This window comes from Trypanosoma brucei, chromosome 10, assembly GCF_000210295.1.
Source record: "Trypanosoma brucei gambiense DAL972 chromosome 10, complete sequence".
In the NCBI taxonomy this organism is placed as follows: domain Eukaryota; phylum Euglenozoa; class Kinetoplastea; order Trypanosomatida; family Trypanosomatidae; genus Trypanosoma; species Trypanosoma brucei.
Window position 1 is genome coordinate 3,518,285 of NC_026743.1, and position 16,659 is coordinate 3,534,943.

Here is a 16,659-nt window from a genome sequence, read left to right on the forward strand (position 1 = left end):
CATTCACCTTCTTTGTCAGGTTCTCGTTCCTACTACACTCTGTTTCTTCCTCATCTTATCAGTCTGTATACCTGCTTCTCCGGTTTCCATTCGCTTATTCATTCGTTTCTCAGTTGCTTATACACCTCACACATAATCTCATCATTAAAAAAATGGGAGAAAGGGAGGTAATTGTCGTATGCTTTCGCGCTGCGCACCACCACTCAGCCGTATTTACTGCAAACCGATTCTACCTCTTGTATAAAAAAAATATTTTTAAGCACATATATATATGGATATATTTGGGTTATATAAGAAGATAAATAATTACATGTGCAAAACATTCCCTTGTCGTCTCACATGATTTATTTGCACTGTTTCATTTTATTACGTTTAGTGCTTTCAATTAATATATATATATACATATATATATATATATATATATATATATATATATATATGTATATACATATATTAATTGAAAGCACTAAACGTAATAAAATGAAACAGTGCAAATAAATCATGTGAGACGACAAGGGAATGTTTTGCACATGTAATTATTTATCTTCTTATATAACCCAAATATATCCATATATATATGTGCTTAAAAATATTTTTTTTATACAAGAGGTAGAATCGGTTTGCAGTAAATACGGCTGAGTGGTGGTGCGCAGCGCGAAAGCATACGACAATTACCTCCCTTTCTCCCATTTTTTTAATGATGAGATTATGTGTGAGGTGTATAAGCAACTGAGAAACGAATGAATAAGCGAATGGAAACCGGAGAAGCAGGTATACAGACTGATAAGATGAGGAAGAAACAGAGTGTAGTAGGAACGAGAACCTGACAAAGAAGGTGAATGAAACTGAGGGCGGGTGAAGTTAGATTTCAATAGGAATTCATGGGGGAATAGCATGATACATCACCTCATGCGTGTATGCCCGTAGGCGCTACAGAAGATTATATGGGGGAGGGGGAGGGGTATTTAATCGCACTCACGCTAAGATGTGGGCTTTGTTACGTGAAGTTGCAGTCAAGCGGCCTCACACGCTGTGCGTTGCTAAATGAGCGCTACCGCGGTCAGTGTCATTCTGAGACACATTTATCCTTGCAATCTCATTTTTGTGTTTTTCCCTAAAGCGCATTATTGATTTTATTTTGATTTCGGGTTTTATTTCGGGTCTATTTCCATCAGAGCATAAAAAGTGTTGCGATTTATACGGGGTTGCTAGGGAAAGGGGCTCACACCCTCTGTGCGGTGTTGTTTGGTGCTTCTGGTGATGTGTTTGCCACAGAGACTGTCATAATTCTTCTTTGGATTTTCCCATCCTTTCCCCATTCTGTTCCTTCTCTTTTGTTTTGTTTTGGTGCTGCTGACCTTGCTGAACCTCCTGTTTCTGCCTTGGTGAGCCTCTCGAGCGAAGCAAGCACGCACTCCCGTAGCGCACTAACAGGGTGATAACTTTACCTGTGACAGGTAAAACATTGCCTGTGCAAAGGTAAAAAGAGGATAGTGTGTTGGTTTCTTGTTCTGTGTGTGTGTGTGTGTGGAGTGACTAGCGGCAATTGTCGTAGTGGGAAGAGGAGGGTAAACGAAAGCAAGGGTAAGAGGTAATCTTCTTGTTTATTGCCTAATTATTCCAGTTGCTGTTTCGCACTCTTTCTGTTGCGCCGCGCGGCTCCTACACAGAGGCAGTGAACAGACGATATTCCACAAGCGAACCAATGAGTTCGGGTAATAGGGACCTTTCAGTGGACAATCCGTTGCAATGGAGAGATCTTAATAACACAGAGGAATTTATGCGAAAATTGCATGAGATTTACATGAAAAGTGTGAAGCCTCTTGAGGACATATACCTGTATGAGGTACTTTCCCCTCGGTGGTTTGAAGAGACTCTTTCCAGTTATAAACCTATAGTTACCTTCTTGGGACCGTGGTCAGCCGGGAAGAGTACATTTATTAATTACCTCTTGCAGGACAATTACCTTTTTACGGGACCTCAGCCAACCACTTCAGAGTTCACCGTCATCACTTATGGCGATGATGTGACCACGTTGGACGGTCACGTCGTTGCCAGCACAAAGGACCTCCCTTTTAGGGCTTTAGCCAACTTCGGAGAGGGATTTATGGGCAACTTCTGTGGGTTGCAGGTCCCGCATGAGCTCTTAAAGCGTGTTGTACTCGTTGACACTCCAGGTGTGTTGGAAAATTCCACCGACGATAGGGAGCGGCGCTACAATTATACTGAAGTGTGCCGATGGTTCGTGGAACGTAGTGACGTGGTTTTCCTGCTGTTTGACCCCGCTAAGCTCGACGCTGGTACCGAGTTGCGTAATCTGTTCAGGTACACTTTCAAGGGAATGGAGGGGAAACTTCGCATTGTTCTAAATAAGGCCGACAGTGTCGCGAAAAAGGAACTGATGCGTGTGTACGGCAGCCTTTTTTGGAATCTGTCTACGTTGATTCGCTGCACAGAACCACCGCGGGTGTACATTGGCAGTTTTTGGGATCAGCCGTACAAACCGGGTACGTTTGCGCTGCTCTTCACGAAGGAAAAGGAGGATCTGCTTTATGAGCTGACGGAGTTGGTTCCCCGGCAGGCACGGGACAGAAAAGTCGCTGCTCTTATAAGTCATGCAAAGAAAGTCGTTTGCCACGCGTACATTGTAGGTGGAATCCGGGCAGATCTCCCGATGTTTTTCGGTAAAGAAAAGGCTAAACGCAAAGCATTGGAGAATTTGCCGAAAACATATCAGTTGGTTGCATCCAGAAATCGACTCAGCCCGAAGGATCTTCCTCCTGCGCAGCTGTACCATGAATACTTCGAGAAGGTGCACCTTGAAAAACTCCCAGATATAAAAAAGGTTGAGAAAACGGGGATGATAACGACCGCTCAACATTACATTTGCAATATTTTGCCCAGTATGTTCTACCCTATGAAGCAAGTCCCCGTTCCAGACCCACGGAATAAGACGGAACAAGGCAAGTTGCGGGAAATGTACTATGGGGGTCTGCGTGACCAATATGATGGAAAGGAAGGTAAACAGGGAAGCAGTGATACAGTGCCAATCGCCTTTCGGGAGACCGCGCTTGGTCCAAATCCAGAACTACGTGGTGGATGCGGCCAGCTTACTGTGCCGGGGGCAACGGCAAACACCACTCCCGCTATGAATAACGTCCAAATGAATGAACAGCAACAACAAATGCTCATGCAGATGATGATGATGATGCAGCAACAGCAGCAGCAAGGGAACAACCAGTTCTATGCTCCACGGTAGGAGCACTGCTAGCAAAAAGTAAGATCTTAAGCAGTAAAGTAGTACTGAACTGCTTCGCCGTGCTAATGCCGCGCTCGTTGCTCACACCATTGGTGAAGCCGTTAACTAGTTGATGCCTTCATTCGTGCTTTTGTCGGTTGTTTTGTTTGTCCTACCGTCATGGCTTATCTCAGACGGTTTCTGGCTTCGGAGGTTTGGCCAATAAACGAACATGGTTGCGCACTGGATGAGGGGGGGGGGTATTCCGAAACAAACTAAACGACTATGTGATTGCTTTTGCTGGAGCTTACTTGCCCATCCTTACATTCCTTTCTTCCTATGCGCATACCGTTTTTATGTATGTGCACTTGGGGTTGTATGCGTATTTGCTTCTTCAAGTTTCCTAATCGCCTTCGTCACTGTTGGCATATATACGCTTTTTTGCTGTCAGGGGTTGCGCCATGTCGCTTCTTGGTGGCATATTTGCTTTTGCTACTTCGGTAAGAAAAGGGGGAAAAATCGGTGAGAGAGTGTGTCTCCCATTGTGCAACGTTCTCATACTTGCCAAAGTGCTCATTTTCCGATTTTGTCTCCCAACGTTGTTTTCCTTTCTCTTTTTTTTAGAGCGACGCAGCCCGTTCATGACTCAACCGGTGGATGACAGTTGGTATGATGCTGAACTCCTTGATGCGCTGCTGGGGAAAGAGGACGTTGACCCTTCACATGTACCGCTCTCGTCGCTGGCGGCCGCAGCACCCGTGACAACACCGAAGGGGTCTTGTAGGGCTTTAGAGATTACTGATTTGGGTCATCCGCGCCTCTTTATGATTGGCGGTTCCCTCTTTTCACGATACTGCAGGCCTTCTCCAGCCCTGCAGAATCATCGAGCTCGTTTTCACTGGTCTCGCCTCTCGTGGCTGGATTACAGTGCCATTTACTGTCCTTTCACAAAGCAGTTTCTCTCTCCGCGTTCCCCGCATTGGAGTCACCTCGTCTCAGCTGGTTTTGGCACCCCTCGTCGTTTGCTTTTTGGTCGAAGCATCGTTCTGGTGAAGCCCCAGAAGCTGCAAGCACTAGCAGCTCACATTCAACAATCGAAAGAGGGGAATGCTGTTTCCGGGAAGAACCCAACTGCAATGTGGAGTCCTCCACTGCAGCAGACATTAGGCCTTCTTCTCGAGACGCTGCCCTACCATGACGAGACTTCTTTAGCGCGACGAGTGCAAGAGGTGTTAAGTGCGGGGGATACCGGAGCTGCCACCGGTCGTCGCATACCGCTGGGTCTTTATAACCATGTGCCCGATGTGAAACGTGTCATGCCGCCGCCGCGGAGTTCTCAGGAGGGGGAGGAGGAGGAGGAGCTCGCACAAAATGACGTTGATGCCGTTGAAGTTGTGGCCCTGGGGGAAAGTTACTTGCGACGGGTTCTTCCCTGGCGCACTGCAGTGCTGCAGCACCGTCCCAAAATGAAGTTAAATATGAAGGTGGGACACAAGGAAATGGTGGGTTTGTCATCTGAAGGTGCCGACCTGCATCCTGCACACAGCAAAGCCGATGTACTGGTAGAACGTTATTCCTTACTGTGTTCCACCCCCTGTTGTGTTCCGAAGACCCAAATGGCTTATTTGTCTCTCCGTTACGTGCCCGATGTTCCGGTGATGCAAGTTGTTGTGGACGCGCTGCTTCGCACTGAGGAAACAGAGTATGTGTTTTACTGCCCAATTGAACACGGTGTCGACTGTCACACAGTGGTGGATATTGTAGCATACCGGGTACGGCGCACGGGGGACGGAGATGTGCGGGCCGCTGAACGCTTCCCAGTGCTTCATTTGGGGCTGCATGCAAACCCTACCGACTCTTCCGTTGCGCCTGTCATTGTCGTCATCGGAAATGCCCATCTACTTTCACAGCGTGCTATTTCCCGCCTTCTGGATCAGTGGACACGTAATGGTGCCGCCGCCGTCGCGGTTAGACGAAGGAATGGTGGTAGCGGTGACAACGGGAACAGTGATGTCGGCATTGATGCGGATGAGGCCGTTGGGCGGAGTTGGCGGGGACGGGAGTTACTGCTGCGAATAGGGGATCCACTGCGCGCTATCGCTTGTGGCGTGCCCCTCTTTGGGAATGTCCGTGCAGTGTTTGTCTCCTACTCTGCATTTGATTGTGCTCCTAGTGATTGCTCAGCTCACTCCCCGGGACTAAATAACAGCGTGTCATGCGTTCGTAGTGCTAACGCCACCGTTCACGTTCTTAAACCTTTGCGTGAAGGTGTTTTCACTCTCGAAGAGCCGGTTGTTGCAGCGCTGAGACGAGTAGCCCCGACGTTCCAGAGGCGAATGGACGTGTCGGATAGACGTTTGTTTATTAAGGAAGTGTGTGATGTCATTTCAAGCACACACGTTTCCACACTCTCCAACAGGGGTGCGGACAGACATGGGTGGACAACGTCACCCGATGACAGTTATCACGAGGAAGATGTCTTATTACACTTGTATGAGGCTGTGGAAGCGTTTCTAGAATGCCCAGTGAAGAGCGGGGATGTCAGCCTCCTATCGTGTGCCCATTTGATGACAAAGTACCCTGAACTCGCGACGGCGCGCATCCGGCATGAGCTTATTCGCGAGTTCCCCCTCTACGTGGAAATGAATAAAAGTGAACTAACGGTTTGCTCAGCTGTTTCGGCTCCGGCACCAGACAGTGTCGTTGAGTGCGCGGCTGGTGGGTCCGGGTCTTGTGAGTGTGCTGCTGGATTTAATATTCCCCTGGTGAGCAGTCGCCGTCTCGCGCGCAAGAAAGCTGAGGAAGAACACGACTTACTCAAGAAAACGTACGTTCTAAATGCGACACTGGATCGTGTCGTCACCTCTGACGCCAGTGGTTGTGGCTCTTCATTCACATCCGTTATCATGCGGGGCTCTGAGCATCAACGGTACGAATGCCCGATTGAGCACAGTTACCAACCCTTCTTTGAGCCCCCTCTGTTGCTGGGTCGTTGGAGTCAAACACTTCTTTTCTGCGCTCCTGTGGTTGCCGATACGGTAGCGCTGCGGTGCGTGCTGCTGCATGCCGTGGAGGCTTCGGTTCGTGACGATGACACTATCAATGTGGTTGACGTGGATATATTTTGTGTGGATTACGTGAAATATCCCCCTGAACGCCGCTGTCGCTTGTTTGGAGTGAGATTGCGCTTCGCTACACCTGATGGGTTCACAAAAGGTACCGTTAAGGATTGCTCAGCACGTGAGCGGGCGACGGAAATGTTGGAACATGCGCTCGCTAAGTGCGCCGTCAGTGCAGAGTTATTTCCGCTGTGGACCAGTTCTGAACTAAGGAAGCAGAGAACCTGTCGTCGTGTTACACAAGGTAGTGGAGTGGCCGGCACCTTCGTACCACACTTTCGTTTTGAGGCGTTGGATGAGTGTGTGAGAGCAGCACAACCTAATGTAGTGGAACAGCGACTATTTGCGCTTGGATTTGTTCAATGTGGCCCACTATGCCTCACTGTCGGCTCCCACGTAATTGCGTTACGCGACATATCCTCCAATATAAAACGAGGGACGCTGTGCCGCGTTGCTCGCTTCGCTCCGATGATGGTCGCACACGAGTTCGGGGCGCCAGTGGATCGAATGGTCCAATGCTTTTTTGAGCAGCAGAGATGTAAAGGTGGCGGTATGGGGGCATTACCCGTAGTGCGGCCAGTGTTACAACCAAATAATTTGCAGGTCACCCCATTCGGGGAAGCGGAGGAAAGTGAGAGGGAAACAAGAGATGAAGAGGCGTTAGTTATTCCCGCCGTAAGTTTGGTCGGTGGATACCGGTCGTTGCACTATTATGCACTGCCGGCACTGCAGCTGCCGCTTCTCGTGCCGTCTCAAGCCGCAGCCGCCTCCACTCTTTTTCATCCACTCTTTGCACACCAAGACAGTTTACTGGAGTTCGCTTCAGCGGAGACTCACTCAAAGGCTGCGACGATGATAATGTCGCTACCACCTTCCTTAGGTGCGCGGAGAAGTGTGTCATGCGCGTTTTTGTATGATGCTGTCTTTGACAACGGAGAGTCCGGAGCTGAAGTTCATGAAGAGGGCGGGCAGTTTCCCCCTCATGGGAGTAAGGGCAGTGCTTCTCCCTCTCATACTGTGTGTTGTGATGTACTATCGGCGCTTTCACTTTTCCCATTGAGGGTGTAGGATGTGACTGTGGTGCTCACCTGTATTTAGTTCCGCAACATCAAGCAAATGCCAACGAAGCCTTACATTGTATCGTCTTGCTAATGTTTTCTGTGTCTTGTTGCTATTTATCCTTTGCTCCCTCGGGTTAGATTGTTGTTGGTGTAGGTGCATGGCATCCCTTTCGCACTCCCAGTATTTTATTCTTCACATTTGTCTCTCCACAGATTTTTAAAAAATTTTCCAAACTCATATAATGTTACATCTGCCTCGTGAAGTTTACCCTCAGTTTAGCATAATGCGCTGACAGCAGTTGGTACGGAGGGCAGTAAATAATGGCTTATTTTTTTTTTTAATTGTTAAACTGGTGTGGTTAATATTCACAGGGTTGCTTGCGCGCCCCTTTCTCTTCTTGTCACTGAGTTTTGCTCCTCAGTGCTGTCTTTTTTTTTTTTCCTTTGCTGTTGTTTCATTTCCTATTTTCATTCTTTTTTTTTCACCTCCCCCCCGTAGCTTCGTCGCTATGGTTTTCGTGAGCACCTTATAAAATCAAATTGTGGAGGTGAAGAACTTATTTATCAACTGCTTTTCACTCCCTTTTTTCATTTCCCTCCATTAACGGCAGGAGCATCTTTTTTTTTTTCGGTCTCACACACAAAGCCCCTCGCAGCGGGCTATTTTTCGTAGCAAGAGAGAGCCCGAAATTTTTTAAAAAAGGAAAGTTAGGAAGATATTAAAAGGAGAAAAACAGGAAAAAGGTTGACACAAGAAAACCACAAATTCCGTCAGCGGTCGCTGGTGAAATCTATCAACAGGGAAGGTGAGGGAGCGAATTTTCTTTTATTATATATACATACATATATATATATATATATATATAAAGAAAACGAAGCCAGCAAGGTGAAGCAAAATTTTTTTAAAAAAAACAGGCAAACAAAGCACTCCTGCACGTACTATCACGTGGTTGTAGCATTTTCGCACAGTGACCCCCTTTAAAAACAACAACAACAACAAAAGGATCCATTGAGGTTATTAGCGATTAAAACAGGTTAACCACTTACTTCATTCCGTCAGGGAGGGATTACTTACACGCGCACACAAACGTCGTATCCACACGTAAATTTATTTCATATTATTTTTCTACCATGAACGATGCCGGTATGGGAAACTGGAGGGGGCCGCACATGGAAGTGAATGCCTCAGTTCCTCACAGCGGCGGCTCAATAATGACACCCGCCGACGCCTACCGCGCTGCTCACGGCTCAATTCTTAAACTCCAGCAAGGTTTGATTGGCCATGAGGAACAAGTAATGGGAGTAGTGCATCACATTCACTCTCTTGTCAGCGTGATTGAATCTCTACGGAAGCATTATGAAACGGTGGTAGAGGAACGGGATTACATTAAACGAACTCTGGAGGAGGCGGAGGAACGTTTGAAGGGTGTTCAGCGCTTACTGCAGCGTTACACGTCGGTAAATGATCCCGTGGTTGCCTCGGATGGGTACACTTACGAGCGGGAAGCGATCACCTCATACCTGGAGGAGTGCCAGTCGATGAATAATGTACCCGTGTCGCAACAAACAGGGGAGGAGCTGACGATGATGTTACTTCCCAATCGTTCTTTCCAGCGTTTTTTAAGCCAATTAATGGACGCAAAACCAGTGGAGGGCCGACACAGCAGCGGTAGCAGTGGAAACAGCAAGACTAACGCTACTGCCATAAACACAGGTTCAGCAAATGGACAGAACACCGTAAGGGAAGAAATTGGAGGTGAAGACACTTCAGCGGGACCTAACAGTGAGCGATTGCACCCATGCATTCGGGTGTATGGCTACTGCAACTATAAGGATAGTTGTGCTTACGCGCTTTACCCATATGATGCTTGTCTTTCACATTTAAAGGGGAAATGCCGATTCCGCTCGCAGTGCCACGAGCGTCACGTGGACTTCCGTGGTCAATTAAATCAGGGCGATGCTGGTGGTGACACTCGAGGTGGTGGTTAATGGCGGGTGTTATGAAAGGGGCGTGCGTGTGTGCGTGTGTGTGTGTGAGACATTGTTACGTTTTCTCTCGATTGATATATGCATATACATATATATACCAAAGGATGTATACATACATATATTTCTGCTTCAGAGGGTTAAATGAGAAGGAAAAAAAAAACTGAAAGTGTAAGTGAACATTTATGTGAACGTGTTAGTGCTTGCGTTTGTGAGGTACTGAGTCGTGGTGGGTTTGGGTACCACGGGTTGTGTGAGAATAACATGCAAGTGAAAGCCAGTGACTCGTCAGTGGAGGGTGGAGAAGAATGAAGTTGGAGGTTAAAATAAATGAGGTGATGCATCATACGGGCGGTTACCTCAACGTGTCGGGGGCTGCGGCGTTTTCGTTGTGTTGATGTGCTTTTTGGGGTCCACAACTCGAGCCGCACTGCTGCTTTTCTTTCTTTTTTTGTTTTTTTTTGTTTTGTTTAGGATTTTGATTTTCTCCCTTGTATCCGTGGTTATGTTGTAGTTGGTGTTGCCCGGGATAAATTTCACATGCTTTTACCTGAGGATGCGGAAGGGAAGAAAACTGCTGTTTTGTTCGGTCGGTCGTTTTGTTTTCACTTTTATCTTCTTGGTAATAACTGTTTGTTCTTTTTGTTTTTTTTTTGCTTTTTTTTGTTTCGTTTTTTTAAAAATATTTTCCTCACCTCGATTCTCTCATTGTTGACGTTGTCGTTGATGGTTGCATTTCTCATTTTTCGTTTGTTTGTTTTGAATTAAAGTTTTCCTTTTATGTTTCCTCCACAGTTTCCCCTCTTCGATTCGGTACGATGTGCTTATTTTTCCTCACACACGCACGCACAAACTCCGCCTCCGGTCGCGTCTTCTCGTCGGAACTTCAACTGGAGGAGAGAAGAAATAATATATATATATATATATATATATATATATATATTTAAAGAAAGAGAAAGAAATGAATTACAACAAAAGCAAATAAAAGAGTAAATAACGTAACGTCACGCAACGGAGGGGAGGGGAGGGGATGGAAGGGGAAAAGAAAAGTATGCGAGTGAATGTAATTGAATAAATGAAGTTAAGAATATATATATATATATATAAACGGGTATGAATGGGGAGCAGTAGAAAAGAAGAGGGAAAAGAAAAGGGTGGGAAATGCAGGCGCATGCAACCAATCAAGAACAACTGAATCAAATAAACAACATGACAAAAGGAAATAAAAGGGAAAATGAAAGGGGATATAAAAGGAGGAGGAGGAGGAGAAAAAACAAAATTCCATAAAATGTCTTATGAGAAAAGGAAACACGGGTGGAAGGGGATGCCAATATTAGAGAGGGAGATTATTACTAGTAAAAGAAAGGTTTGATTAAGTGTGGGGAAAGGGCTGGTTTAACAACGATAATAACAAGGGGGGAGTGTTGCTTTTTATTTTGTTTCTGGTTGTTGTTGGTGTTGTTGGTTTTCTTTTCCTTTTTTTTTTTTTGGTGTGGGGAGGGAGAGGTGTGAGGAGTCGTGGGGGAGCTCTGTTAAATAGGGCGAAATGTTGCCATGAAAGGCGGTGAGGAAAGTAAAGGAAAGAAAAAAAAAGAAGGGTGGAAAGGAGTAATAATAAAAATAATAGTGGTAATAATAATAATGTGAGGGAGGGAGAGAGTGACACTTTCGCATTGCGCAACCGTCGTGCTTGTCTTCCTCTTTGGATGTCCGTTTTTCTTTTCTTTTCTTTTTTTCTTTTTTGTTTTGTTTTGTTTTTTGAGCGAGAGAATGAGCAGGAGCGTCATGTTAACGGTGGACTGAATTGGTTTCCGTGTGCAAGTGATGTTGGAGAGAGAAATGTGGGTTCATTTTATTTATATGTTGGACTCTTCACAGACTTTACTCTTCTTTCTTTTTCTTTTTCTTTTTCTTTTTGTTGTTGTTGTTGTTGTCAGCTTCCTCGTCCCCCGCGTGGCTTCAGAAGCGTTGCTGAGGATTTGCTCATGCGCGCATGCTGTCGCTCAAAATCTCACAGAGAATGCAAAGGAAAAAAAAAACATGTAAACACAGAATAATATGCGCAACGTTTGCAGGGGGAATAGATGGCGACATTTTTCTTTTTCTTTTTTGTTTTGTTTTTCTTTTGTCATTCTTCTTCTGCGTTTTTTTAGTTTTTTTTAGTTTTTTTTTCCCTCTTCTGTTCAGGTTCTTTGAAATTTTGTATATGTTATGAGTTTGGGCATCTTTTGCTCTTTGGTTACCGTATTCTGCGTGAAGGAAGTTGTGAATGTTCGGATGGTAGAAACATTATGTCTTCGCGTTTGTAGTTGAATATGTGCGTGATTTTGCTTCCCCCTTTTTCGTTTGTTTTTTTTTGTGTTTTTTTTGTTTGTTTGTTTGCTTGTGTGTGTGTGTTTGTGTGTGTTTGTGTGTGTATGTTTTCCCTCACCTTCACCACCAGTACCGTTTCTATATAAACACGGAAGGTGGAAATAAAACGAAAAAAAAAAGAAGAAACGAAGCAAAACAAAGAAAAAAACTAATAATAATAATAAGGCAGGTACAAAAGGAAGCAAATAAACCTGGGTGACACGAAGTTATTGTGTGAGTTCCATGGAAGATCTTATTTTTGCAGAAACAAGTGTTTGGATATCCCCATGTGTCTGCGTATTTGCGGAGAATGCGAAGGGTAATCACACATTTCTGTGCTTCAAAGAAAAAAACAAACAAACAAACAAATAAATAAATAAATGTATAAGTTGAGTGGGTGTTTTTGTTTTTTTTTTCATGCGTTTGTTTGGCGTGCGTTCAAACTCTCTAGTCAATTTCGTTCTGCCCTTGTTTTTATTTTTATTTTTATTTTTGTACTTTTCTTTTCTTTTCTTTTTTACTTTACTTTACTTTTCATGCCTCCTTTCCTGCCTCTCATACATACCAAACACACGCGCATAAACATTTCTCCTTTCTTTTCTACAGTGACATAGCACAACTACAACTGCTGCTGCTGCTGCTGCTTCTTCTTCTTCTAGAGGAGGAGGAGGAGGGAAGCAGAAACTTGCAGACCTGCATGCTTTTCTTTTTTCTTTTTCATTTCATTTCTTTTTTTTGTTACCTCTTCCTTTTCTTTTTTCTTTCTTGTTAACGAAAGGAAAACGAAAAAAAAAATAAATGAGAAAAATGAAAAGAAGAAGAGAGAACACACGAGTATCATTTGCTGTTGTTACGTACGCTTCACATACTCTTCCACCATACTCTCTCTCCCCCTCCATCTGTCTTAACTGTACTGCTGTCTGTTTATTGTTGTTTTTCTCGCACTTATCTGAACGGCATGGCTACTGTTATGATATTCTCATCTTTTTGTCGCCCTATTGTTTTCTTTTTTCTTTTTTCTTTTTTTACTTTTTGCTTCTTTGTATAAAAGTGTATGTCTATATAACAGTGAAGCGAGAAAGTATGAGATGTTATCATTGTTCATCCTTTACTTCCCTGATCCGCAAAACCCCTTAAAAAAGAAGAGAAAAGAGAAAAGAGAAAAGAGAAAAGAGGAAGAGAAAAAGAAAAAAAAAAGAAACACCTCTCCCTCCCCTCTTCCCTATTTCATTATATCGCCCCACCACCCATCTCTTCTCTCCGTCTTTTGTTTACCTGATGTGGCTTTTTAAACCGGTTCCCGCATGCCGGAAATGACTGTGCAGCGACTTGGGCATCGCTTTTATTTCATTTGTGCATAATGTGATGCAGGGGAGGAGATGGGTTGGGGTTAATGAAACCAGACACCACCACCGTGGGCTCATGAGGAGAGTGTAGTGGTGGTGGTGGTGGTGGGGGTGGGTTGTAGGGGGAGAGGGAATTCCATACGTGCGGGTAGGATTGCCTTTACGTGCATTATACACGTGTGGAGGGAAAAATAAATTGTGTTATTTAACGGCTTCACGAAGGGGAGGGTGGGTGGTTTGCAAGGGAAGTTCTGTGGGAAGGTAAGCCATAGAGGTGCGTATGTGTACGTGCGTGGGGGTAGAAATCGGAACAAAATGGACAATGACCTGCCAGCGTGGTGCTATTGCGATGTGATTTGTGTTCCATTTTGACGTTTCTTGCAGGGTGTTGGGGGGGGGGGCTCCACCGACGCCCTCCTGTTGTTGCAGGGTTGACTGTAGATATTTGTGGGAGTCTTTTCATGTTTATTTGCTCCAATTTTGATGATCTTCTTTATCAGGTTGAACGATTCGATTGTGCTGCTGAGGGTGGAGGAGTGCAGTGCGCTGCGCGGACTTGCAACCGAGAGTTTTGTTGTTTGTTTGTAATCACCATCCTATTCCCTCCTTCCCCACCCCAACAAATGATTCCCCCGACCTTATTTCGTGTCTTGCTACTTTTACTGCGGTTACGCCCCCTTGTTAAGGGTATTGTCTCATGTTTTTATTTCTACTTTTCACATGCTGTTATCTCTCTCGCTCACACACACATGCATATATATGTATATATAGTTTTTTTTTATATTTTCATACCCTTGGCGACACTCAATTCCACGTAGGGGCGCGCCTCGGTTTAGCACCACAAGTAGAAGCAAATAAGAGACAATAATCACGCGCAAGCGCGTACACGAGAGATCAAGTAGCTGTACCCGTACCGGAAACAAAAGCAAATCTTTCGCGGTGGATCATGTACGGTAACCAGTCTAGTGGTGGACCGGAAACCCCACCGTTAGTGTGGAATGTCGCAAAGGTGCTGCAAGACGGTTTCAACAACCACCGCAGTTCCCTGCCGCAACTTCTCGGGATTGCGCACAATCTAGAGGAGACCTTGGAAAATACAAGACTAATGTACAACAAGGCCGTGAAGGAGCGTGATGAACTGCGCAACAAACTTATCGCCGCACAAAATAGTATCGTCGCGGTGAAACGAGTCGTTGAACAATACGCCACTGTCAATGAGCCGGTTGTGGCTTCAGATGGCTTCACATACGAGAGTGAACTCATCCGTGATTACCTGCGGGAATGTGCCAGTTCTCAGACCAAGGCATACTCGCAATTAACAAAGGAGGAACTGCTAGATGTACTGGTCCCCAACCAAACGTTGAGCCGGCTTGTAAAAATGCTTCAACAAGTTTGCCCCATGGATGTGCCACCGGTTTCTGTGCGCACTCCGATACCACCCTTCAAACCGCTTCAGCAAGGTGAAGTGGGAAGCAAGGGGGTGGGGAGTAACCTCAACTGGGCCGGTGACGAGCGTGGACCCGGTACATCAGCCATACAGGCATCAGATGTGGAAACAGCGATGGTAAGTGCAGCTACCACCCCGGGAGTTAGCGGTGTGCACAGTTCCAATGCACAGGCAGTTACCAGCAACCCCAACGGTGCTACCGCACGGCGGTGGGAAAACCGGCAGGCACAACAACCGCAGGTTTCTGGATTTACCGGGAAGAATTCCAACAGGAAACATCCTTGCCTTCGAGTGTATGGTCGATGCAACTTCTTGGAGGACTGTGCCTTCGCTAATTACCCGTATGGAGCGTGCCTCAACTACATTAAGGGTAAGTGCCGCTTTGGACAACACTGCAAGGAGCTTCATGTCAGCTCTGCTTATCCTCGCTACGGTGACCAGCGTGGGGGCGGGGGCATTAATAGCGGCAACAACACCGCTAACAATTCCACCGCAAATGCCGATATTGCCACACCCACTGCAACAGGAAGAGGAGGTTCCGGAGCAAATCCCACTACAACTCCTCGTTCGGAGGAGAAGGGCCAGTCCACCAGCACCAAGGCGAAGAAAGGTGCGAGAGAGTCCAGCAAATGTAGCAGTGTAAAGACGGATGCGTGTGCAGGGGGCGATGTGGAGGCGGAAGCGGTGAAGGAACTGAAGGCAGCGCCACCCGACACATCACCTCAAGAGGCGGCGGGAGGCGAAAGGACGGAGCGGGAAGTGGTGGAGGCTCCGGAACCTTCTGAGGGAAGTACTTAAGCTGTTGTAGCGAAAAGCTGGTCACGTATAGGCGAGTGCCGGGAGACGGAGAGCTGGCCCGGGGGGGGGGGAGGAAGGAAGGAGGGCGAGTGGATGGTGAAAACAGAAAAAAAAATGAGTAAAACAGGAGTAGTAAAGGAAAAAAAAAGAGAGAAGGGCGAGCTGGTGGTATAGTGGATTTAAGAGAGAGGGAGAAAAAAAAATTAAACAGCTAACTCAATTCGACGAGTCTTGAGACAAGGAGGGTAAAAAGAGTTTTTTACTGCGAGATTTGAAATGGACCGCAGAAGGTATTTGAGGGGATTTTTATCGAAAAAAAAAGGTAAGAGGGAGAAAGTTTTTGTTTTACATGATAGTGAGGAACCGATCGAGCGAAGCGAAGGGGAGCCCTCACGGACATGTGTATTTTTATCCCGTGCTTTATTTACTTTATTTCATCTTAAACTAAGTTTGACGACGGTAAGCGGACGAACCCGAAGGAGGAGGGTGCAAAAGAAGGAAACACTTAACTTTTCAAGTGAAAAAGAAAAGGATTATAAAGCGGTGTGCACATGCCAGTCCGCCAAATTGATTAAACCGAACTGGATCGGGGGAAAAAGAAAGGAAGAAAAAAGAGAGAATGAGCAGTTGTGTTGATCCAAAGATATGGTGCGAAGGGGCAGATATGTTGGAGAAAACATGTTGAGGATCTTGTGGTTATTTTTTTCTTTGTGTTATATCCAGCACAACTGCATCCCTACATCCCATGCGCTTTCATTTTTATATGTCTTTCTCTTTCTCTTTCTCTCTCTCTTACCTTTCATCTTTCTACCCCACCCACTCAAGCCCCTGCTATATGCAGTCGGCAAGTTGCCAGAGAAAATTGTGGAGAGGGCGGGGGAGAGGCAGTTTTTGTTTTTTTTGTTTTTCACTTCATTTCATTTCATTTCATCTCTTTGTTGTTGTTGTTGTTGTCCTGTACTCTTTCCTCTTTCCCTCTCCCCCCATTCTTTTTTTTTTCTCGTGTGGGCGCGATTTTGTTTTTGTTTTTCTTTTTGTCTCGGTTTGTTTTGCCAACCCTTCCGCACTTTTCTCCTTCCCCTTCTTCTCAGTTTATCTCTTTGTGCGTATGTGTGTTTGCAAGGGGGAGATGTGGAGGGGGAAGTGGGAATTACTTTTTAAAAAAATGTGGCGAGTATACATCTCACCTTAACACGTATAAATGTGCGTAGGGACGGACGCACGCATATTTTACTCCAGAATTGAAGTCCCAACAGTATTTCGTAGAAGATCAAAAAAAAAAAATGAGAGGCAGATACATAAATATATATAT

At 45.6% G+C, this 16,659-nt stretch overlaps 10 protein-coding genes across 10 annotated transcripts in view; all 10 read left to right on the forward strand.

Annotated features, from left to right (window-relative positions):
* The window catches only part of TbgDal_X18110 (hypothetical protein, unlikely), a gene marked incomplete at both ends in the record, with an annotated part of 339 nt that extends 37 nt beyond the window's left edge, over positions 1 to 302 (forward strand). The window contains one exon of the mRNA XM_011780670.1: positions 1 to 302. This exon is cut by the window's left edge and continues 37 nt beyond it. Coding sequence (XP_011778972.1) covers positions 1 to 302 — 302 coding nt within the window.
* A 1,403-nt stretch (positions 303 to 1,705) lies between these two features.
* TbgDal_X18120 (sarcalumenin precursor, putative) lies at positions 1,706 to 3,259 on the forward strand (the record flags this gene model as incomplete). The annotated part of the gene is made up of 1 exon (XM_011780671.1): positions 1,706 to 3,259. The coding sequence occupies one exon, from the start codon at positions 1,706 to 1,708 to the stop codon at positions 3,257 to 3,259; it is 1,554 nt and encodes a 517-aa protein (XP_011778973.1).
* A 440-nt stretch (positions 3,260 to 3,699) lies between these two features.
* Positions 3,700 to 7,425, forward strand: TbgDal_X18130 (hypothetical protein, conserved; the record flags this gene model as incomplete). Its single annotated transcript, XM_011780672.1, has 1 exon — positions 3,700 to 7,425. The coding sequence occupies one exon, from the start codon at positions 3,700 to 3,702 to the stop codon at positions 7,423 to 7,425; it is 3,726 nt and encodes a 1,241-aa protein (XP_011778974.1).
* A 1,124-nt stretch (positions 7,426 to 8,549) lies between these two features.
* On the forward strand, positions 8,550 to 9,407 carry TbgDal_X18140 (RNA binding protein, putative; the record flags this gene model as incomplete). Its single annotated transcript, XM_011780673.1, has 1 exon — positions 8,550 to 9,407. One exon carries the CDS (start codon positions 8,550 to 8,552, stop codon positions 9,405 to 9,407), a length of 858 nt encoding a protein of 285 aa, XP_011778975.1.
* A 1,703-nt stretch (positions 9,408 to 11,110) lies between these two features.
* TbgDal_X18150 (hypothetical protein, unlikely) lies at positions 11,111 to 11,461 on the forward strand (the record flags this gene model as incomplete). The annotated part of the gene is made up of 1 exon (XM_011780674.1): positions 11,111 to 11,461. The coding sequence occupies one exon, from the start codon at positions 11,111 to 11,113 to the stop codon at positions 11,459 to 11,461; it is 351 nt and encodes a 116-aa protein (XP_011778976.1).
* A 1,093-nt stretch (positions 11,462 to 12,554) lies between these two features.
* TbgDal_X18160 (hypothetical protein, unlikely) lies at positions 12,555 to 12,893 on the forward strand (the record flags this gene model as incomplete). The annotated part of the gene is made up of 1 exon (XM_011780675.1): positions 12,555 to 12,893. One exon carries the CDS (start codon positions 12,555 to 12,557, stop codon positions 12,891 to 12,893), a length of 339 nt encoding a protein of 112 aa, XP_011778977.1.
* Positions 12,894 to 13,563: 670 nt separating this feature from the next.
* On the forward strand, positions 13,564 to 13,920 carry TbgDal_X18170 (hypothetical protein, unlikely; the record flags this gene model as incomplete). Its single annotated transcript, XM_011780676.1, has 1 exon — positions 13,564 to 13,920. One exon carries the CDS (start codon positions 13,564 to 13,566, stop codon positions 13,918 to 13,920), a length of 357 nt encoding a protein of 118 aa, XP_011778978.1.
* A 128-nt stretch (positions 13,921 to 14,048) lies between these two features.
* Positions 14,049 to 15,347, forward strand: TbgDal_X18180 (RNA binding protein, putative; the record flags this gene model as incomplete). The annotated part of the gene is made up of 1 exon (XM_011780677.1): positions 14,049 to 15,347. One exon carries the CDS (start codon positions 14,049 to 14,051, stop codon positions 15,345 to 15,347), a length of 1,299 nt encoding a protein of 432 aa, XP_011778979.1.
* Positions 15,348 to 15,623: 276 nt separating this feature from the next.
* Positions 15,624 to 15,983, forward strand: TbgDal_X18190 (hypothetical protein, unlikely; the record flags this gene model as incomplete). Its single annotated transcript, XM_011780678.1, has 1 exon — positions 15,624 to 15,983. The coding sequence occupies one exon, from the start codon at positions 15,624 to 15,626 to the stop codon at positions 15,981 to 15,983; it is 360 nt and encodes a 119-aa protein (XP_011778980.1).
* A 109-nt stretch (positions 15,984 to 16,092) lies between these two features.
* Positions 16,093 to 16,539, forward strand: TbgDal_X18200 (T. brucei spp.-specific protein, putative; the record flags this gene model as incomplete). The annotated part of the gene is made up of 1 exon (XM_011780679.1): positions 16,093 to 16,539. The coding sequence occupies one exon, from the start codon at positions 16,093 to 16,095 to the stop codon at positions 16,537 to 16,539; it is 447 nt and encodes a 148-aa protein (XP_011778981.1).
* Between the last annotated feature and the right edge of the window lie 120 nt (positions 16,540 to 16,659).